At 52.3% G+C, this 21,798-nt stretch overlaps 2 protein-coding genes across 8 annotated transcripts; both read right to left on the reverse strand.

Annotated features, from left to right (window-relative positions):
- Window positions 1-81: 81 nt before the first annotated feature.
- xdh (xanthine dehydrogenase) lies at window positions 82-12,390 on the reverse strand. Of its 2 annotated transcripts, XM_046381763.1 has the most exons (35): window positions 12,143-12,387; window positions 11,549-11,606; window positions 10,611-10,707; window positions 10,305-10,413; window positions 10,054-10,180; window positions 9,872-9,933; window positions 9,366-9,458; window positions 9,205-9,285; window positions 8,675-8,819; window positions 8,041-8,133; window positions 7,503-7,654; window positions 7,310-7,403; window positions 6,693-6,802; window positions 5,375-5,559; window positions 5,129-5,291; window positions 4,881-4,970; window positions 4,618-4,787; window positions 4,406-4,532; window positions 4,208-4,327; window positions 3,957-4,053; window positions 3,751-3,875; window positions 3,508-3,641; window positions 3,334-3,421; window positions 3,073-3,159; window positions 2,805-2,996; window positions 2,582-2,727; window positions 2,197-2,278; window positions 2,013-2,108; window positions 1,685-1,888; window positions 1,491-1,543; window positions 1,305-1,419; window positions 1,120-1,185; window positions 807-995; window positions 557-724; window positions 82-432 (listed from the first exon to the last, which is right to left on the reverse strand). In XM_046381763.1, the coding sequence occupies exons 1-35, from the start codon at window positions 12,236-12,238 to the stop codon at window positions 382-384; spliced, it is 4,065 nt and encodes a 1,354-aa protein (XP_046237719.1). In that variant the 5' UTR covers window positions 12,239-12,387; the 3' UTR covers window positions 82-381. The 2 variants fall into 2 exon arrangements, with proteins under 2 accessions (XP_046237719.1, XP_046237718.1); XM_046381762.1 differs by having other exon boundaries at window positions 4,208-4,532; window positions 12,143-12,390.
- Window positions 12,391-13,135: 745 nt separating this feature from the next.
- Window positions 13,136-21,798, reverse strand: LOC124055203 (adenylate cyclase type 8-like). 6 transcript variants are annotated; one of them, XR_006842586.1, is made up of 27 exons: window positions 21,247-21,797; window positions 20,927-21,170; window positions 19,982-20,250; window positions 19,693-19,890; window positions 19,300-19,539; window positions 18,988-19,216; window positions 18,751-18,900; window positions 18,524-18,654; window positions 18,327-18,438; window positions 18,081-18,208; window positions 17,828-17,986; window positions 17,499-17,733; window positions 17,220-17,408; window positions 17,041-17,141; window positions 16,750-16,951; window positions 16,574-16,675; window positions 16,354-16,481; window positions 16,174-16,255; window positions 15,888-16,046; window positions 15,627-15,773; window positions 15,367-15,459; window positions 15,023-15,137; window positions 14,817-14,941; window positions 14,655-14,753; window positions 14,239-14,562; window positions 13,499-13,583; window positions 13,362-13,416 (listed from the first exon to the last, which is right to left on the reverse strand). XR_006842586.1 is itself a non-coding variant. In XM_046381774.1 (25 exons), exons 2-25 carry the CDS (start codon window positions 20,224-20,226, stop codon window positions 13,385-13,387), a joined length of 3,486 nt encoding a protein of 1,161 aa, XP_046237730.1. In that variant the 5' UTR covers window positions 20,227-20,250; window positions 20,927-21,798; the 3' UTR covers window positions 13,136-13,384. The 6 variants fall into 6 exon arrangements, 2 of the variants coding, with proteins under 2 accessions (XP_046237730.1, XP_046237729.1); XR_006842587.1 differs by having other exon boundaries at window positions 14,239-14,298; window positions 20,927-21,797; XR_006842585.1 differs by having other exon boundaries at window positions 20,927-21,797.

Genomic DNA, 21,798 nt, shown 5'->3' on the forward strand with positions numbered 1-21,798 from the left:
CCACACTGAGGTCAGCGCCTGTGAGCAGCTCGAACCGCTAAACCTCGTCAGCAGAAATGACCCAAAAAAAAGTCCAGCCGGTCGAGCTTTTAAAGGTTTTATTTCATTTACAGCACAATAATTCTGTGTAGGACATTTCATCCACGGTTCATTCACATGACATCTCATCCTGTGTGCACACCATCAGTTTCAACAGTCGGCTCAGGCAAGTCGCACTGGCTGAGCCGAGCTGAAATGACAGGAAAATCTCTCACGTGCCTCCACGTCTGATTCATGAAGCATTTTTCAAACTGTGTTTTTATTCCCTGAGTGCTTTACTGAATGTGGTTTCATGGGCTCAAAGCTCTGAATCAGAGATGTGTCGCTGATTCAGAGCTCATCCTACACCTGTACAGACCAGGAGGTGAAGCTGCCAGGCTGAGCAGGAGGACACTGCAAAAGAAGAACAGTCGGCATGTTGACAGACGTAAGCTGGTTTGGAGGATTCTGAGCCTGACCCTCCCCGGGTCGCAGGCCTAAACTCAACACACGCAGATCTGAGAACAAGCTTTCATACCAGTTTGGTGAAGCGGTCGCAGCAGGCGTTGCGGGTCCTCTCGGCGGACGCGGGGCTGTCCAGCCTGAAGGGACCGCTGAGGCCTGACTCCGCCCGGGCGGCACTGATGGCGTCTTTGATGGCGTAGAAAACCGACGCTGCCAGAAAGAGAGGAGGCTCGCCCACAGCCTGGACAGGAAAGACTCAGTCTGAGAACGAGTCCAAAGTAAACGTTCTCCAAAATGTTCCCAGCAGCGTCGTGGCTCGTTACCTTGGAGGCGAAGATGGCCTTGTCATTGGGAGCGTCGCGGAGCAGTGAGACAGTAAGGTGGGTGGGGATGTCACCGAAGGCCGGGATCTTGTAAGAACCAGGACCCCGAGTGAGAAGGACACCCTGAGGCGAATAATGAAGCTCCTCCAGCGTGAAGAGACCCAGGCCCTGCATGAAGGCCCCCTCCACCTGCACAGACACGGGGGGGGACACTGAGACCTGAAGTGGTGCTGGGGCCTTCAGGATTCTCACACAGCTGCTTCACGACTGAAGTCAGTTTGCTTTTTGGTGATTCGCTGACCGTTCGACTCACCTGTCCGATGTCTATCGCCGGGTTGAGGCTGTGACCGACGTCCATCACGATGGTGCTGCTCAGGTTCTACAAAGCAGGATGCAAATGTGCAACAAATACATCATCAATTAAATTATAATACAGATTTTTTTCACCCATGAAAAACTACAAAGATGTAATAACGATAAAGTACATGAAGTCCACACCTTGTGAGCTCCGGTCAGACAGTCGATCTCCACCTCCGAACAGGCCACGCCGTAGCTGAAGTAGCTGAACGCTCGGCCTGAGTTTGAGTCAAAGTCGTAACCGAGATCTGGAGTCCTGATGCGAAACAGGAAACAGTGAAAAACTGCGTACTGGACTTGATTCATCCACAGATGTGCTGAACTCACTTGTAAAATCCGTTGGCGCTGAGGTTCACTCTGTCGAAATACGCCGCCCTCACCTGAGACACAGACAGAAGCAAAGATGGAAAATCCAGAAACATACGACACACAAAGTCACCGAATTAATGAAACTGACACCACAACAATATACAAAGTGATTACCTCCAGTGCTGTGAGAAAATCTACTGGTCCACACTCACCCAGTCCTCCCATGATCCTTTGGGGTTCTTGGTCTTGTACGATTCCAGGCGTTTCATGAGGATCTCGCAGGCGTTCTGCACGGCGGCTCCATTGAGGTCTGAGGATGCAGAGGCGGCGGTGGGGCTGGTGTTGGGGACCGTGTTGGTGCTGGTCTCTGTGATGTGGATCTTTGAACAGGGGATACCCAGAACCCTGCTGGCAACCTGGACACACACACACACACACACACACACACACACACACACAGTTCATACTTAAAAACTCCTGATTGTTGATTTCCAACCAATCAGCAGCCACCACAGCAGGATGTCAAAGTTGTTTGGTTACCTGGACCATCTTGGTGTGGAGACCCTGTCCCATCTCCGTCCCGCCGTGGGTCAACAACACCGACCCGTCAGTGTAGATGTGAACCAGCGCTCCAGCCTGCACACACAAAGAGACGTGGACGAGTTCACCACATGACCAAAAACCCCTCAGTGTCAGTTTCTCCGTCCGTGTTGTTGGATCAGACCTGGTTGAGGAAGACGGCGGTGAAGCTGATGCCAAACTTGGTGGGGACGATGGCGAGGCCTCGTTTGGTCCACCGGTTCTGTCTGAGAGAGTTCATGTCAATCAGCAGTTTCACTTGTCTGAACAGTTTTAGGTTTCGTTTTGAGAACTCAGCAGGCTCTGGAGCCTCTTTCAGATTTTTACTTGTTGTCTAGTTACAGCAGGGTCTCAGAGACCTGAACCGGTTTTACATTCTGTAGAACTGAAGAAGCTGAAAAACTTCGGTCAGATCATTTCTTGGACCATTTCCCCCTGTTTTCACATGTCAGAAACCCTGGTCCACTTGTTCAGGACCCTCCATTTGACTTGTGCTCCACCCGTCAGTGAAAGTTCACTCTGGTGGTTACCTGTTGTAGAGGTCGATGGCGGCTCGGCGCTCCTGGTATCTGGAGCGTGTCAGGCACTCGTCCCAGCAGCGGTCCAAAGTAAACTTATCCAGGATCTGATTGTAAGGTGTCAAATCCCCTTCCACATACAGGTTCAAGCGACGCACCTGCAGGAGGACGGAGTGATTGGTCAAACGCTGCTCCGTCAGCTGCTCACCATGTCTGACCTTGTTCATCCACCTACCTCCTCGGCTGGCCTGCCCAGACTCTGAGCCACGTCCGTTATCCAGCTCTCAGCGATCATCATGCCTTGTGGCCCTCCAAAGCCCCTGAACGCTGTGTTGGACGTCAGGTTGGTGCGACACAGGAAACCACGGCCACGTATGTTGGCCACGCTGTACGAGTTCTCCATGTGGAACAGAGCGCGCTCCAAGACCTCACCAGACACACGGGCGGTATCAACGTCAGCAAACAATGTGGTAAAGAAATACTTTTGTAGTAACGATACTCACCGACAGCGAGAGGTCCATGGAGTTTCCAGTGTTGCTGTAGTAGGACACGTCCAGAGCCACGACCTTACCGCTGTTCAGAAAACCCACCTGGACTCAGAGAAGAAGAAACTTTATTTATCCACAGAAGGGTAATGATGAACAATGAAGAAAAAAGGACTCCTAAATTATGATTTAACCGAAGTACTACAAGTAAAACTTTTTAAAGGCTACTACTGCGAGTACTGCTGTAAGCTCAGTGTCCAGCAGGGGGCCACGTCTCACCTTGTATTTTCCATAGAAGGGGTGTCTTCCTCCAGTGACCAACATGTCCTCGTCCCTGTCCAACATACACCTCACAGGCCTCTTCAGCCTGACGCAAGAACACAGGAAATACTCACAAACTCACATTTCACTTCCCAGTAAGACAATCTAATCAGAGACGAGCGTCAGACGTACTTGTTTGCTGCCACGGCAACCACTGTGGTCAATATGGTGGTCCGGCTCTCCTTTCCTCCGAAGCCTCCACCCATCCTCTTCACCCGGACCACCACCCTGTTAGCAGGGATGCCCAGCGCCTTCGCCACAAGAGACTGATGCAAAGACATTGTTAGTCATGTTTCTGAGTATTGTTACATGTGTTTTGAGGTATTGTTACGTGTGTTTTGGAGTATTGTTACCTGTGTTTTGGAGTATTGTTACCTGTGTTTTGGAGGCAGACTGAGTAGAAACGAAGAGCTCCATCTCTCCGTCTTCTCCTCGGGGAACAGCCAGAGTGACGTTTGTCTCCAGGTAAAAATGTTCCTGACCTCCAATGTGCATCTCACCTGTCAATAATCAATCAATAATCAATGATCAATACCTGATCTGGAATAAGGAGGAGATGACACACACACAGACAGTCCTACCCTCCAGGATGTGGTCGGCCTGTTTAAATCCCGCCTCCAGGTCTCCCTTCTGAATGGTTCTGATTGGCTGATAGAAGGACTGGGCAGCGATGGCTTCCTGTCAGTCAAATTAATTGTTTATTACTGGATTCAGGTTTAGCGTTAGCATGCTAATTTTTGCCATTTTTTTTCTGCAAAAAAATCAACACAGGATGACACATCATGAGGAGTTTGAGCTCACAGCTATCGTCCACAGGTGCTGGCGGACTCACCTGGATGGTGACGATCGGCTGCAGCTCTTCATACTGGATCTTGACGGCTTTAGCAGCTCTCTGAGCGTGAAGCTGAGTGTCAGCCACCACAGCGCCGATGATGTGACCCACACAGGTCACCTGCAGACAGAAGGAAAACATCAGGAGCCCGGTCATCAACCTGACCTCACCTGATTGGTCAGTCAAACAAAAACACACCTGACGGTGGGCGAAGACGGTCTCGTCGTATACAACGGGTCCGGTGGCGTTACTGCCGGGGACGTCCTCAGCAAACACAAAGCAGACAACGCCAGGCATATGCTCCGCTGCTGAGGTGTCCACAGAGCTGGAACACACACCTGGGTTAGACAGGACAGGTGTGTGTGTGTGTGTGTGTGTGTGTGTGTGTGTTGCACTGGTGTGAATCTTACAGGATGTTGGCGTGTGCTTTGCTGCTGGTGACGAGCGCCAGGTAGAGCTCGTTCTCGTACAGCGGTACGTCATCGCAGTAAACCGCCTCGCCCGTCGCCTGCTTCAGAGCCGACAGGTGCATCATGGGACGGCCCACGGCGTCGTCCACGCTCTGCCCCTCCGGCACCTCCTGCAGGACACGTGACGTTAACACGCCTGGACGCTGAGACAGCGAGTGCAGACGGTAACCGTGACGACCACACTGAAACGTTGCGTGTTTTACCTGGTAGAGCTGAACGCTGGACGGCGTCTCTGGATGGTAAACCTCTGCAGCACTCAGGCAGTCTGAGCCGACCTCCTGCACATTCACACCCTGACGAATGAAACAGCAAAAACACACTCAGTGAATATCAAAGTGGGACACAAAAGGTGACTTTTTATCTTATTGTGAACTTCTGCTTTACTTTGAAGGAAACCCGACAAAAGTCAGGTGAGTTTCTCAGGTGAGAAATGTGAGAGTTGGTTTGTGACCTGCGCTCTGAGCTTCTGCAGCACCGTCAGGTAGAACTTGTAGAAGAGGCTGAGGGTCAAAGTTCGCCGGTACGTCACCATGCCGCCCGGCGCAGAGGGGTCGAGGGTCATCTCCTCAGCCAATGAGGAGCAAGCCTCCTGCAGTAGCTCCTCCCCCCACCGCCTGATTGAAACCAGAGGTTGTGACTGCACATCCTTCACTCCCTCCTTTGATTCTGATTGTCAGACTTTCTCAGAATCACTGACCTTCCCTGCAGTCTCTTCGCCGTCTGCTTCGCCAGCACCGTGGTCGCCGCCATGCCGCCGTAGCTGAGCCTCAAGTCCTCGACGACGTCAGTCCCAGGAGTGAAGGTGACGCTCATCGCCGCGGTAACGGTGCTGATGTCATCCTCCCGTCGAGGCGACTGTTTGTAGGCGGAGACGAACTGATTCTGAAGAAAAACAACACAGAAAGAAGGTGAGAGCTTGGACAGTGATGGAGACAGTGATGGAGACAGTGATGGAGGCAGTGATGGAGACAGTGATGGAGACAGTGATGGAGACAGTGGACAGAGGCAGTGATGGAGACAGTGATGGAGACAGTGGATGGAGACAGTGGACAGAGGCAGTGATGGAGACAGTGATGGAGACAGTGGATGGAGACAGTGGACAGAGGCAGTGATGGAGACAGTGATGGAGACAGTGGATGGAGACAGTGGACAGAGGCAGTGATGGAGACAGTGATGGAGACAGTGATGGAGACAGTGGACAGAGGCAGTGATGGAGGCAGTGATGGAGACAGTGATGGAGACAGTGGACAGAGGCAGTGATGGAGACAGTGATGGAGACAGTGGATGGAGACAGTGGACAGAGGCAGTGATGGAGACAGTGATGGAGACAGTGGATGGAGACAGTGGACAGAGGCAGTGATGGAGACAGTGATGGAGACAGTGATGGAGACAGTGGATGGAGACAGTGGACAGAGGCAGTGATGGAGACAGTGATGGAGACAGCGGATGGAGGCAATGATGGAGACAGTGGATGGAGACAGTGATGGAGGCAGTGATGGAGACAGTGATGGAGACAGTGGATGGAGACAGTGGACAGAGGCAGTGATGGAGACAGTGATGGAGACAGTGGATGGAGACAGTGGACAGAGGCAGTGATGGAGACAGTGATGGAGACAGTGATGGAGACAGTGGATGGAGACAGTGGACAGAGGCAGTGATGGAGACAGTGGATGGAGACAGTGGACAGAGGCAGTGATGGAGACAGTGATGGAGACAGTGATGGAGACAGTGGACAGAGGCAGTGATGGAGACAGTGATGGAGACAGTGATGGAGACAGTGGATGGAGACAGTGGACAGAGGCAGTGATGGAGACAGTGATGGAGACAGTGATGGAGACAGTGGACAGAGGCAGTGATGGAGACAGTGATGGAGACAGTGATGGAGACAGTGGACAGAGGCAGTGATGGAGACAGCGGATGGAGGCAATGATGGAGACAGTGGATGGAGACAGTGATGGAGGCAGTGGATGGAGACAGTGATGGAGACAGTGATGGAGGCAGCAACTCTTATCTACCTTCTTGCTGTATGGGATCTCGATGGACAGCAGGACTTCCTGTGGTCGCACGGTCGTCTTCCTGTAGCCAGTGAAGAACCTGTCGTCCATCTGAACCACACGACTGCCATCTGACATGCAGACACACAGGGACAGACAGGCGTGGAAGGTCAAAGGTCAGGACACAGTCCCTGTTGTGTTCAACAGCTGTGGTTAAAACTAATGTTACCTTTAAGTGCTGTAGAATATCTGAAAACTTGTGTTGGAGTGAGTGTTTACAGAAGGACAGAGTGACTCAGCAGTCTGAGGATCAAAGGTCACCTTAATGTCTCCTGGTAAAGTGAATGTTTACGGAGATTCATCTCTCCACAGCATCACACGAAAGTGACTTTTATCACCTCCCGTCAAAATAAAGTTCATGTACAGGAAGTGATTCTGGCTGTGGTGAAGTTCTGTTATCAGTGAACTCTGATCTGAGGGACCAATGAAACAGGTTCCTGGAATGACAAGAATAAAAACAACCCTGTGTGTGTGTGTGTGTGCGCGCGCGTGTGTCTGCGTGTATGTCTGCATGCGTGTACTTGTCTGTCTGAGCCTGTGCGTGTGTGTACCTGCATGCGTGTGTGTGTGTGTGTTACCTTTATCCATCAGGGTGAGTTTGCAGCCTGCTGCCATAAAAACAGGGTTAAGATCTGATATGGGGCTGGCTGTCATGATGTTCCCACCAATAGCCTGGAAGCACAAAAATCCTATAAACTTCATGACACACAAACACAACACAGGGTAAACACGCCTTGGTGTCAATCTGGCGTCAAACTGTGTGGGACTCACTGCTACGTTACGGATCTGCAGTCCAGCGAACCAGCGCAGTTGTTCCAGGACAGCGAGGAAGACTTCGGTCTGATGAGGAGGAAGAGCCTGCACGGCCTGCTTCAGCACCGCCCCCATGTGGCTGAGGGAGCACGCTGCACCGAACGCGACGCCTCAAAGTCAAAAGTCAAAGTCAGCTTTAGAGTCAATTCTGCCACATGTGCAGCAGGATTGAAATTGTGTTACTACACAGAACAGTAAGTAAATAATGTAAACATATAAAATATAAAAAAAGCTAAGGGCATGCAAAACAAACTAAGTCAGATCAAAGAAAAATCCACAATAAACACAAAAGTTGAGACACATTACAGGTTAAAGTGACATGCAGTGTGGAGCGAGCACGCCAATGCTGCTGCAGGTGGCTGCTGCAGCTTCTTGAGTTTGTGTGTGTGTGTGTGTGTGTGTGTGTGTGTGTGAAGAGACTCTGGGCACAAACAAACTAACAGTTATTTTTGATTGTGTTCCTTCATCGAGACAGTTGTGTAATATCAATCATCACCGTCTTCAGTGTGCGTCACTGAGGTGAGCTCAGGAATGAAGGCAGGAGCCAAGATGATCGGGTACAGCATGTTCTTAAACTTCACCTCGATGCCTGAGAGAACACACAGTGAGTGAGTCAGTGAGTGAGTGAGGGAGTCAGTGAGTGAGTGAGTGAGTGAGTGAGTCAGTGAGTGAGTGAGTGAGTGAGTGAGTCAGCGAGTCAGTGAGTGAGTGAGGGAGTCAGTGAGGGAGTCAGTGAGTCAGTGAGTGAGTGAGGGAGTGAGTGAGGGAGTCAGTGAGGGAGTGAGGGAGTCAGTGAGGGAGTCAGTGAGTCAGTGAGTGAGTGAGTGAGTGAGGGAGTGAGTGAGGGAGTCAGTGAGGGAGTCAGTGAGTCAGCGAGTCAGTGAGTGAGTGAGGGAGTGAGTCAGTGAGTCAGTGAGTGAGTGAGGGAGTGAGTGAGGGAGTCAGTGAGGGAGTCAGTGAGTCAGCGAGTCAGTGAGTGAGTGAGTGAGGGAGTCAGTGAGTGAGTGAGTGAGTGAGGGAGTCAGTGAGTGAGTGAGTGAGTGAGGGAGTCAGTGAGTGAGTGAGTGAGGGAGGGAGTCAGTGAGTCAGTGAGTGAGTGAATACATTCTGCATGTAGGACACAGACTGACCCACTTCAGTGTTTCCCACCACCACTCGGGCGTCTGGATGTTCCCATTTCAGACGCAGAAACTCGTCGAGGCTGCCGGGCTGCAGCCACGCCGCCCTCTCGCCACGGAAACGCAGCGAGGCCGACCTTTGACCTTTGGAGAGAGACTAGAAGGAGAGAGGAGAGACCATCAGCACTCAGACTTCAGGTTGATTCCTCTCGCGTGCTGTAAGTCCTCGGACTACGCTTCCCATGAAGCTTCGGGGGACGTAAACGGGACGGGTTTACGTCCCGGCTTCCTGTGATTGGGGTCAGACAAACGAATGAACAAACGAATCCACCAGGCTTTCAGCAGCACCAGATGTGACTCTGGGAGCTGGATTGGATTACTGTAATCTTCTGTGTGGAGTCGATCCGGTCGATCCGGTCAGGTGGGGTGTGGTTTCTGAGACATGATCACCGGGTGCTGTAGCCAGAACTGTGATTTCCTCGACTGCACCTTGTTTGTTTGTGTTTTACTGTGTGTGTGTGTGTGTGTGTGTGTGCTGTTACCATGAGCTCAGGGGGGAAGATGACTTCCTGTGTGGGGTCAAAGGGCGCAAAGTCTGCGGTATCAAACAGACCGGAGGCTTCCTGCACAGAAACGGTTCACCGTCAGAAACGTTGAACGCGCCCGTCTGAATTCGGTTTGTACGACGGCGGGTTCGACTTACGCCGGCGTCGTCCTCGGAGCTTTTCTCTGCTGCGCTCCGATTGGTCATGCAGCAGCCGTTGTCCCGCCCCCTGCCTCCGCAGCATCCGCCCTCCTGAACACAAAACAGCAGGTTAATACTGTGAGGGATTCAAACCAGCACGGATTTCACAACATTTCAGTGCTGTTTAAATTTCAACTTAAAGCAATTAAATTTCGTCATCGGCAGAGTCGGCTGGTTTTCGTGGTCGTACTTTGCTTCCACCCAGACTGAGGAGACGACCGCAAACGGACACCTGAACGTGTTTTCTTTGTTGGAAACTTTGAACAGAAGGCTGTTAATGATTCAGCGTGTGAGTCTGCACTTTGGGCACAAAGTGTTCCATGAACCAAACTCCTGCTCAAAAGTGCTTCAGTTAAGTTAAACCTAAATCGCCGGAACGCGTTCCTGACAGGAGATTTACCTGGAGAATCAGACTCGAGGGTTACGGACAGGTGATTTCCTGTGTGAGTGTGTGTGAGCCTCACCACAGTCAGAGTCCTGAAACCGTCCAGTATGGGTCTGTATCCCGTGCAGCGACACAGATTTCCTGAAAAATAAAGTCGGTTTTCCCTTTAAACCGTGTTGTCAGTGTGGCTCTGACGTGCTGAGGTGGCGTTCTGCTCTGCGGGCACGTGTTCCCACGTCTGACCGCTGCTCATCAACCTACCGTGGAAGGCCTCCTCCACGTCGGCCATTTTGGGAGCGGGGTTGTTTCTCAGCAGAGCGTACATGGACATGACGATCCCCGGCGTGCAGAAACCACACTGAGAGCCGTGAGCCCGCGCTATTCGCTCCTGAGGACGAAACACATTCAGATGGATTCCTGTCTGCCGCCCCCTGGTGGCCACTGATGTTCTGTTCCACCTTTAACGCGAGTCTGACGAGTCAGAGTTTGGTGTGTGTGTGTGTGTTTTTTACCTGCACGGGATGTAGCTTTCTCGCCACGCTGCCGATGCCCTCCACCGTCGTCACGGCGACCAGATGCAGGGAGCAGACGGGAGCGAGACAGGCGTTGATGGCGTAGTGACTGGAATGGAGTTAAAGTTCATCCGCTCATCAGGTGTGAAATCAGTTTGTTATCGTGAAAAGCTTCAGATGTCAGATGAGAGCACATGACTGCAGCTGACAGGACGCTTCATCAACACACACACACACGCACACACACACACACACACACACACGCACACACACACACACACACACACACACACGGATCAAGGATACAGCAGCTGCTGAGTGTGTGTTTGGTATCTGGATAACATGACAGTACAGGCTCCACAGCCGCCCTCAGCGCAGCCCAGCTTGGTTCCTGTCAAACCCACTGAACACACACACACACACACACACACACACACACACAGTCAGCCGCTGATGGCGCCATACGATCATCTTCAGTCCAGTCGCACCATCAGAAACACGTCCCTCCCTGTCTCCACGTGGACAGAGAGATCAGTCCGTTGACCAGAGGTCTCTGAGCTGGTACCAGAAGACTTTGAAGAGGTTCCAGGCGTCTTCCAGGGGCTTCCTTGAAGAAGATCCAGACTGGAACACGCGTCTCTCCCGTGTTTCACGCCGTCGTCTGCACCTCCTGATGAAGGTCATCTCACATTCATGTGGTCTAACTGAATCTGATACCTCATAAAGTACAGAGTTCACGCCTCTCTGCTCCCACGACGGGGCTCATCCAGGACCGGCTGAACCCGTTCGGGACCCGGACCCTCCTCCTGCTCCCACGACGGGGCTCATCCAGGACCGGCTGAACCCGTTCGGGACCCGGTCCCTCCTCCTGCTGAGGTTTCTTTCTGGAGTTCCGGAGTCTGAAGTTTATTTTGACTTTGACCTCCTGATGGTCACTGAACTCACGCTCGTCATGTTGTCTCATCGATAAACCAAACTCCTGTCAGCCGAACAGGAAATGGTTTTGTTCCTTTCAGAATAAATGGCTGCACCTTGTCTTTTGTTTGTTTTCCGTCTGAAAACCTTGTTTCACTGACTGCGCCAGAGGATTCAGCGCAGAGATCTGACTCTGAATATTCAGACCAACATCCACTGGAGAAGGAGAACGACGAGCGTAGACCGAGTCGTGAAACAAGAAATCAACACTTTGGTGCTGCATTTGATATCATACTCATGTGTGTACGAGTGTGTGTGTGTCAGCTTACATTTCCTCCTCAGGTACGTCAGCAGGGTCATCTCAGGGTCTGCATTTCTCTCTACAATCTGCAGCACAGAAAGTAAAAAACAGGAAGTGGGTCCATCAAACCTGAGTTTGATCTTAAACCTGGATTACGTAAAGTCGCCTTTAAATCATCAGCTTCAGCGTGTTCGACATCACAGCAAAGTGAACACTGTGGACTGATGTGTGTGTGTGTGTGTGTGTGTGTTGCAGGCTCATGCAGCACACAGCAGGTCACTGCACGAACGTCACGTTATAATACAGGAGCGTGTTTAACACTAAGCTGTAATAAACCTGACAGAACACAAAGAGCTCAGCTGATCTGACTGATCACAAAGTGATCCCCGAGACTCCACCCCGCAACCCCGCAGCCCTCAGCCTCGCGCTCACGCACACTCCGGTCTTTTATTCTGTTCTCACTCAAATTATGAATGAGTGACTTTTGCACAAGCTGAAAAGTCCACACAAAGCCGCCGTCACTCAGCCTGTGAAGGTGTGGGATTTCACTGGGATGTTACACAAACGTGCTGAACTCCATTTAAACTGCGCCTAATTTAAATTGGATGTTATTTATTTTTACCTTCTTGCCGTTCACAAAGAAGATGAGCTCGTCGGACCCGGACCCGGACCCGGACCCGGTCTCCTCTTCGGCCACAGTAACGTTCACGTCCCTCATGATTTCTGCGTCCTGTGCGTGTTGACTGTTGACTGTAATGATCGGGACTGTCGCTGCGCGCGGACTGGATGATGGACCTGGACCGTGTTGTTACGTAACAGCATACGTCACACTTGGGAAGTGGGCGGTGGCGGACGAGCGGGAGGATTTAAACTGACTGAACCTTCACCTGCAGTCAGGATGCACCATCAGCCTGACCAGCAGTCGGTGATGCGTGGCTGCTTTGCGTACGGAGGAACAGCAGCTTGGAACTGCAGTGCATTGTGGTTCATCTGCAGCGCTGAGGGTCCATCATCAGTGACCTGTAGGGTCGATCTCACAAAGCTCACCTGACGTTCCCAGACCACCTGGGGAGAAATGGCGCAGGTGGCGAGCAGTGAGGGAACAGCCAATGAGACGCAGCCCTGAGGTCTGAAACCGTTCCATCGAAACACGGAGACCCAACATCACCACTGAACATCTGACGTGTCCCGCTGCTCTTGAATGCACCGTCACACGTCACCTGGTCAGGTTTCAAGTTCTAGTTTTTCTCTGACAGGAAATGATCTGATGTCTTTGACCCACAGTCCCAGATGTGACCTTTGACCCCAGATTAGACAGAGTGCTGGTGCTGATGCCCTCCCCTCAGGCTAATCATTCACAGCTCTGCCTGAACCTGCAGCTCAAAGGTCTCGCGACAAGCAGCGAGACGTTCACACGTTTGACCCGTGTGAGACATCAGGACACCGTGTCAGCTTCGACTGCGGACGTTTTATTTGATTCACAGCAACCAAAATAATAAAATAACTGCAATAATAACACGAACAACTGACAAAAACGAGAGGAAATAAACACTACAAAATAAAACTGTGAGTAAAAATAATACCAACACATTTAAAGGTAATAAATTTAAAAACCAAACAAAGAGGTAACAAATGATAAAAGTCGAGTGCAGTGAGGACACGAAGACGTGATGGTCATGTGCTGAATCCGTCCACAGAAGCTCGACGCTGCAGTTCACGGACGGTCGGACTCCACATTAGCGTCGGCTCACTCGCTCGTGCATGTGATCTGCTTTCCAAATCGATCCGACCCGCCCTCAGAGGCCAGAGACGCGTGAGCCGTCCACGCTGGTCTCCAGTCGGAGCTGAAGTCCTGCTGTGGTCCTTAGACCTCCTGATCTGATGGTTTATGGTTCGCTGCAGGCACCAAAAGCATTTGGCTCAGCGAAGACGCCACGTGAACAAACGAACTGTGACGGACTGATGTGAGGCTCCTTACCTTGAGAACTCTGCTGATTGGCTGTCAGATGACTGACTAGAAAGACCGTGTTTTGGCCCGTCTCAGCCTCCGTACATATGGAATGCTGACGAGGTACAGTAGTTTGTTTGGGTCTTTACGTCTCAACACATCGTACATCACATGTGAGTAAAAACCAAGACCAGCACAGACAGAACAGACACATTTGGCTCTTGTGTAGCTTCTTAATGACTGACACCAAAGTGTGAGATCTGCTCACAGACGAGCTGCTGCTGTCTGTCAGCCTCACTGATGAAGTTACCGACACGTTTGTCTTAATTGTCACACATGATTCTTGTTGAAATGAGTTTTTTCTGGAATTATTTTCAGCTGTGACGCGTTCACGCGCTGCTGGGAAAACTCTCAGCGTCCGTGAGCTGTTTGAAATGAAAACAAACCAGACACACTGAGGAGTTTTAAGGAGCCCTTTTGTTTTCTCCTGTCAGAAAACATGGTCATCAGCTCATCCACCCATCTTGGAGTTCGGGCTGAAGAATTTATAGTCTGGGAAAAATAATTTCTGTATAATTTCTCAGTTTGTCTTCTAGATCGATTTTTTAAAAAAAGTTTTTGCTTTAATTTTTAATTAATAAAAAATTTCTTCACAAAACCAGTCAGTAAAAAAAAACCCCAAAAAAACAACACATCAAACGTCTTGTTGCTGTTCAGCTCCACCTGCTGGTCAGTCCGCGTAATAACAAATAAAAACAGTTAAAACTCACTGAGTGAATCGAATGAATTTCTCTGCCACTACGCCCTCTGGTGGTTCAGCAGAGTCACTTCTACAACACAGAACAAGACGCTTTGGTTATAACGGCGTCCTTTACATCGCTGACGACTACGCAACCCTCCTCGACTTCCTCCTACGACGCCTCCACCAGGTGGAATCCTCCGTTCTCCTCCATCAGTTTCTCTCTCTTCCTGGCCTGGACCAGACTGTAGACCACAGCTCCCAGTGTGTTCCTGTTCAGACTGAAGCCCCGCCCACAGCCGCGCTCTACGAAACTGGAACGCTCCTCCCGACTGCTCACGAAAAACGTACGAACCTGAACGAAATCGATACGTTCCGATAAAACCTGTCAATTATTTAAAATTTGTTTTCCCGCCTTCTACTTCTACCTTCTGTCTCTTGTCTCACCTTTCCGTGGCGTTCACTGACGCCTTTGACGTAAATGTTCCCTCGGAGCTGCCGTAGGAAGCCTCGCTCCACCAGGATGCAGCTGGTGGACTCTGGGACCTGGAGGCGGGAAGAGTTCAGCGACACACATCACACACACGATGTGCACACAGGTGAGCTCACCTGGATCATCCCGCTGACGCCGGTGCTCTCCATCCGGCTCGCCATGTTCACCGTCATCCCCCAGATGTCGTACTGAGGCTTGGTGGCGCCGATCACACCTGCGATCACGGGGCCGTGAGCGATACCTGCACACGGTGATGTCAGAGGTCACGCGGACTCTGAACACGGACTTTGAGAGCAACACGGCAAACGTTTTGCGAACGTACCGACTCGCAGCTGGAAGCTGTTTCCTGTCTGCGTGTTGACCTGCTTCAGCGTCTCCTGCATGGCCAGAGCAAACAGAACCAACTCGCTGAGGTGATGCCAGTCGTCCTCACACTCCTGAACACAGGTGAGGATCAGAGGAAGGAAGGAAGGATGGCGGGAAGGGAAACGTGGACAGGAAGAGAAAGAAGGAAAGGACAGAAACGTTTGAGCTCTCAGTCGTCCTGTCCAGAAGACGTCAGGACTGAAACTGTCCAGCGGGGGGAGCCGTTCCACCTCCACCACCTGCTGTGTTGCTGGCATCTTTTCTCTGAGGATTTTTCGGGGATGCCGTCACAGGACTCACCTGTCTGTCAGGTGAGAGGCCAGAAGCTGCCATGTACGAACTGCCGATGGTTTTAATCTTCTCCACGTCCTGAAAGTAACATTCGTCCAGCAGCTGCACAGAAACCACTCGCCTGTTTATTCTCCACATCTCTTTAACTAGACTACAGAATAAAACTGCTGAGAGAGAGAGGAGTGTGTGTGAGTGTGTGTGTGTGAGTGTGTGAGTGTGTGTGTGTGTGTGAGTGTGTGAGTGTGTGTGAGTGTGTGTGTGTGTGTGACCTCATCGAAGTCGGTGATGATGTGGTTGAGGAGGCGGAGACACTCGACAGGCTGATGACGGACTTCCTTTTGCTCGTAGAAGTCGGAGAAACCCGGCAGAGAGGCGAAGAGGACGCCGACTCGCTCGTACGACTGCGAGTACAACTCCTGCACACACACACACACACACACACACACACACACACACACACACACACACACAGAGTTAACAGGTGGGTGTACGCACTCTCAGACGCACACCTGGCGGCCGGCGGCAGGTACCTCGTCGTTGCGGTCTCTCTCCAGGAAGTGCTGGGCGACGTGAGCCGGCAGGATGTTGAGCAGCAGACACTCGTTGTGCTCCCGCAGCTCCTTCATGTCCTCCACCTCCTTCCTCGCCTGAAGACGCCACAGGAAGTCCAGCCGCGCCGTCGCTTCCAGCTGCCGACGAAGGAGAGCACAGAGGACGCTGATGATGACATGTTGTCATCATAAAGGACAAATCCGCTCAATAAAACGCCCAGCCTTCGTCAGCCCAGCGGAACCAGGAGAACCCAGCAGAACTCACCTGTCTGCTGTTGTACAGGACGGCGACCACAAACATCACCATGAGAACAACGCAAACGCCCCTCTTGCACAGGTGATGAGACCTGACAGACGCACAACAGACACACAGCAGACACCTTAGACGAAGAGTGAGGGGACATGGAGTCGTTAGCCCTCAGCTGCTGTGGCGTCATGACGTCACCTGTGTGTCTCTATGAGGTAGGTGTAGAGGGCGGCGGCCAGCAGCAGGACGGCCAGCTTCAACACGCAGCTCAGCCTGAGGAACACCGCGCAGGTAACCATGGCGACCACACCACTCAGCACCATGTACTGCACACAGCGAGGGTTTGTTCACATGAGCACACACCGGAGGTCATCCGCCTCATCCAGACAGGAAAGACAGGCAACGTTTGTCAGCTCACCTCTGGATGTGTGCAGATGCTGATGGCGGGCCAGGTGGAGGTGGGCGGAGCCTGCTGGGAGTCACTGCTGTTGACATGAGTGTCTGACAGATCACACCACAGCTGGAGGGAGGAAAGGAAGAGAGTGAGAGGGCTCCACCTGTGCAGGAGAAACACCACGACCTCATCACACTCACGATGTCCGAGGACGCCACCCCGAAGTTGACGGTGATGGCGATGAGGGTGAGCAGCGTCCGGGCGAGTTTGGTTTCGTGAACCCAGCAGCAGAGAGACTGCAGGGGGGCGGGGCAACGCTTGAACTCCTCCCCCAGAGTCAGCAGCAAGAGCGGGAAGTAAACGAAGCCGCAGACCACACACTGGGCCACCATCGGACAAAACCTGAGCCCAACACAGGAGACGCAACAGTTAGACAGGTAGAAGGACAGGTAGGCGGACAGGCAGACAGACAGGTAGGTGGACAGGGGTACCGTGGGGCGGGGATCAGTATCTGGACGGCCATCAGCAGCAGCAACAGGATGAAAGAACAAACCATGTTGGACTTGAAGAGTTCGTCTCTCATTTGCGAGTACTGAGAGACAAAAAGAGGACGATCAGACCACCGCGCCTCAAAACCAGCCCCACCCCCCACAGGAAATGACCTCATTACCTTTCCCTCTATGCAGGAGTCTTTGAACACCTGAGTGAATGTTGTGATGTGCTCCTTCCTCATTCGCTCGCTGCTCCGAACCTCCATGGCCTGACGGATCCTCTTGTTGACCTCCCGCGAGCCCGACTGCTGTGCTGCGATCTGATTGGGCAGCTGGGTTAAGGAGCCGTTCGTGAAGGTGGCGAGGATCTGTGGAGCACCACAAAGGACAAAAAGGAGAGTAAAACTTTGCTCGAGAAAAACCTCCTGTCTGTCTTTAAATGTTTTTATGGTTCTCACAAAGTTCATTCCCAGGATGTCTCCGAACGGCAGCTCGGCGCTCCACGTCGTCATCTCGTCGTAACTCGGACGTCTCGCTCTCGGCGGCTCCGCCTCTTCTCGTGGCGCCGGGCGGATCAGGTACGTGTCGACGTTGTGTTTCCGTAGAAACTCGTTGCGTTCCTGGCCGTGGCCTGCCTCCGTCTCGTAGATCCCACCCAGACAGTCCAGAGTGGCCCGCGAGATGTGAATCCGTCTGAGAGGACAAAAAACTGTCTCTTAAACGAGGACATTTTGGTGAAGCTGTGACCAGCGCGATCAGTAAGGTGCTGTGTTGGCGTGTGTCTGACCCCGGCACTCCTGCAGCCTCCAGGCTGTTGGCGATGTCCACGTCCCAGCTCCAGATGTCAAACTGCCACTTCTGAAGACCCAAAACCCCACAGAGAACCGAACCAGAGTGGACCCCGATCCTCATGTCCACCTCCTGCTGCAGCTCCCGTCGAACGTAGCTGCAACAGCACAGCACAGAGTGTCGCCGTGCCGCCTCACGTGATGGAGGTGATGGAGGCGTGTGTGTGCGTGTGCGTGTGTGCGCGCGTCTACCGTATGGTGCTGATCATACTGAGGCCCATCTCCACACAGCAGCGAGCGTGACCCCTCTGAGGCTCCGGTACTCCGGACACACAGTAGTAACAGTCGCCCAGGATCTTGATGCGCAGACACTGGTGCTCCTACACACACAAAATCACAGAACTTTGCAACCTCCGATGGTAGAAAACAGGACAAACTGGAGCAAAAACTGATGACTAAAGGTCAAAGGTCAGCCTGTGGTTGCCGTGGCGATACGACCTCAGCCAGCCTGTCGAAGCGACCGAAGAGTTCGTTGAGGACTTTGACGAGCTCTTGAGCCGACAGAATCAGCGAGAGGGAAGTGAAGCCGATGATGTCAGCAAACAGGATGCTGCGAGAGGCAGAAGTCAGGAGTCTGGATCAGATCCTCGGGATCAAACTAACTCGTGTCTGTGGTGGGACAGGTGTGTGCTCACCTGACGTCTTTGTACTGGTGGATGTAGATCTTGTGGAACTGCTGAGGCAGCAGATATTCGTCTATGGGGGCCATGTCAGCGATCATCTCCAGAACCAGGAAACGAGGTAGGATGGACATCACCAGGCGCTCCTGGAGGACACGCATGTGATCACCTGTGGGTCAGGTGGTGCTTCTTCTTCTTCTTCAGTGTTAACAAACCAAAGAGTGAAAGGTGGAGCTCTCTACCTGTCTGTGGTTCTCCCTCTCCAGTCTGACTCGTCCCTCTATGCAGCGTCTGGTCTCCAGGAAGGCCTGTCTCTGAGTCCTGTCTGACAGGTAGTGGATGAACAGACCGGCGGTGTTCATGGCCAGGTACAACAGGGCCTTGGACAACACCTGGACAGGTGAAAACACGTGTGCAAGGTGAGGCAAAACATCTGGGACATTTTCTAAAGGAAAAAAGAAAGTCAGACGAGCGCCCACCATTCTGATGACGGCGTGGTCGCCGTAGTGACGGCAGAAGTCCAGCAGCAGGTGGAGGCTGGAGGTGGTTGCCCCGGTGATGATGGACCAGAAGAGGGGCAGGGGCAGCAGGGTGTAGGTGGAGAACAGAGAGAAGAAGACGTACCAGGAATGATCGCTCTCCGCCCAACTGAAGACACCAACCAACACCTGCAGCGTCTGAGAGCACCAGCTGACCACAGACAGGTACCTGAGACAGACAGACAGACAGGTGGATTACATCCTGATCAAACTGGGATCAGCTTTCATCTCTGACTACATTTCCCAGCCTACCTCAGCCACTGCGGCGATGACATCACGTCCCTCCTGGTCAGTGCCAGCACACAGATCCCCGCCCACAGGACGACCGACAGGCCCACCAGCCAATCACAGGCCACGCCCCACCAGCCCGGCGGCCATGTTAGCAGTAAGATGAGCAGTCTGGTCAGGATGTCGATCACGTTGGTGACGACCAGCGAAGTTCTCCTCTGACCGGACGAGAACTGCTGGTAGAGCTGCTCCAGGTCTGGAGACCTGAGCAGGGGACAGCAGACGTTACTGCACTAGACACTGTGTGTAGTACTGTGTGTAGTACTGTGTGTGTACATGTACTTCAAGTGTTCTGGCGGATCGTACGTCTGAACTCACACAAGACAAACGACAAACACAAAGCTTGCGAGTCTTTACTTGAATGTGTGCTGCAGGGCGGGGATGAAGACGCCTCTCACTGTCGACCCCCACGACACGAAGAAGTCGGCGTCGCTGAGTGAGTCGTGTTTGGCCTGCGTTGCCCTGGTGATCCTCGGTGTGGTCGGGTGGATACGAGCCGCCGACGAGCGCCGTTTCTGCCAGTACGCTCCGCGAGACGCTTTGTTACGGATCTGCCTGCAAGACAACGCAGAGGGACAACTCTCGCACCGAGCCAAGACCTGCTGGAGAGTCCGACTCCACCTGCCGGTGACATCACTGACTCTACCTGTTGATGTCGGCGATGTAGGCGTCGGTGACGACGATGCGGTGCCTCCCTCTCTCCAGGCCTCCGGCGAGCCTCAGGGAGTACAGGTTGTGCTGGTTGATGATGTTCCTGACGGCATTTTGCCACAGAAGGTGCTTCCTCCTCAGGCCGGGGGCGGGGCTTATGCTTGCACTGAAGGTGATGTCGCTGGGCTGCCGCGCCGCGTCGCAGCCGCCATTTTCCACCAGGCCGCCGTTCCCGTCCATGGTGGCGAGAGCAGGAGAGATCAGCTGACACCAACAAAGACATGAAGTCTGTCAGTAATTTAAGGATTTCAGGACACTTTGGGGTTTGTGTTGATTCAAACACAAGTAGACGAGTCTTCGTCATCATCATCATCATCATCATCATCGGCTTCACTGATGAAGATCCTGTGATGCAGTCAGGAACGCCAACACTGGACTGAGATGTTAAACTCAACACTTCCTGCACGTTTCAAATTAAAAGTGTTTCAGACGTTTCTTTTCGTTTTCATTGCAACATTTTTATCATCTTAATGTTACAATTAAAAGCTCAAACTTCTGTGCTTTATGGACTTGGTTTTCTAAGTGTGTCGATCAGATCTAACTGAGCAGGACACCTGGCCTGGACACGTGGTGCTGGCCCGGGACAGAAGCCAGTCTGCAGGCTAATCCAATCAGGTCACAGAACGGCCTGCTGGCAGCAGAGCAGGAAGTTCATCCGGAGAGGGAGCAAACGGTTCTTTATTAGCCCGTTTGGTTCATCATGAGTCGCGCCTTCACGGTGGTACCTGCGGCGTGAGCAGCTGACGTCACAAACAGCTAAGCCCCGCCTCCCTTCCTACACCTGTTTCAGTTTACGGTGAAGATGGCGGCAGATTCTGTTTACAACATTTAGTTAAATCACTCATGAGTGTGTGTGTGTGTGTGTGTGTGTTGAACCCACTTGCTGCACAGCTGATGCGTGTGTGTGTTGTCCAGGTGAAGAAGAAGAGGAGTGTGACGACACCGTCGTGCCTCGCTCACACCTTTTCCTTTCTCGGTTTTTCTTCTCTCATTCTGAACTCCTCTCAGCATCTTCTCTCCGTCCGTCTCATCTTTTCTTTCTCGTTTCTACTCGTCTTTCTCTCCCGCTCGTGTGTTCGTCCCTCCCTCCATCCTCTCACCTTGTCTTCATCCCCCTCTTCACTCTGAAACACACAGATATCCTCCTCTACGTCCACAAAACGCACCGAAACGTGTGGAAAAACTTCATTTTGGGCTCACGTGATCGTTTCCGGTCTCCATCTTCAGATGTCCTTGACTTTTACAGTTTGTGGTTTAATTCCTCGAAGGAAGAACACTTCCACGTGATGAAGACGGTGAGGACACGAGAGATCCTCACGTGTGTTTAATTTGTCTCCTGGCAACAAAATCAACCAAACGAGGAGTCCGAAAAACCGCCAAAGATCACAGCGGCCGCGTTCAGCTCGTCGCTTCTCCCCGAATTAAAGACGACAAAACAAGACCGCCAGGAGACAACAGAGGACACGGAGCCGAGTGCTGATCCCATCAGGGACCCTGAGGCGGAGACCAGCGGCCGCAGATTAACGCGCAGGTGCGTGATGGGATTGGCAGGAATTCAGCAGGTCAGCCTGCGCGCGCGCGCGCGCGTGTGTGAGGTTCATGACTCTCAACAGCAGGGACACGAGCTGTCGGTCCACACACTGAAACCAGGACTCAGGACTCACACCAAGAGACGTTCAAGAGCTCAAACACAGCAGGAAACCACAACCATCCAGATGATTTAAAGAGTGAAGGAGATTCCTGACACACACA

This window comes from Scatophagus argus, chromosome 24 (assembly GCF_020382885.2).
Source record: "Scatophagus argus isolate fScaArg1 chromosome 24, fScaArg1.pri, whole genome shotgun sequence".
Classification (NCBI taxonomy): domain Eukaryota; kingdom Metazoa; phylum Chordata; class Actinopteri; family Scatophagidae; genus Scatophagus; species Scatophagus argus.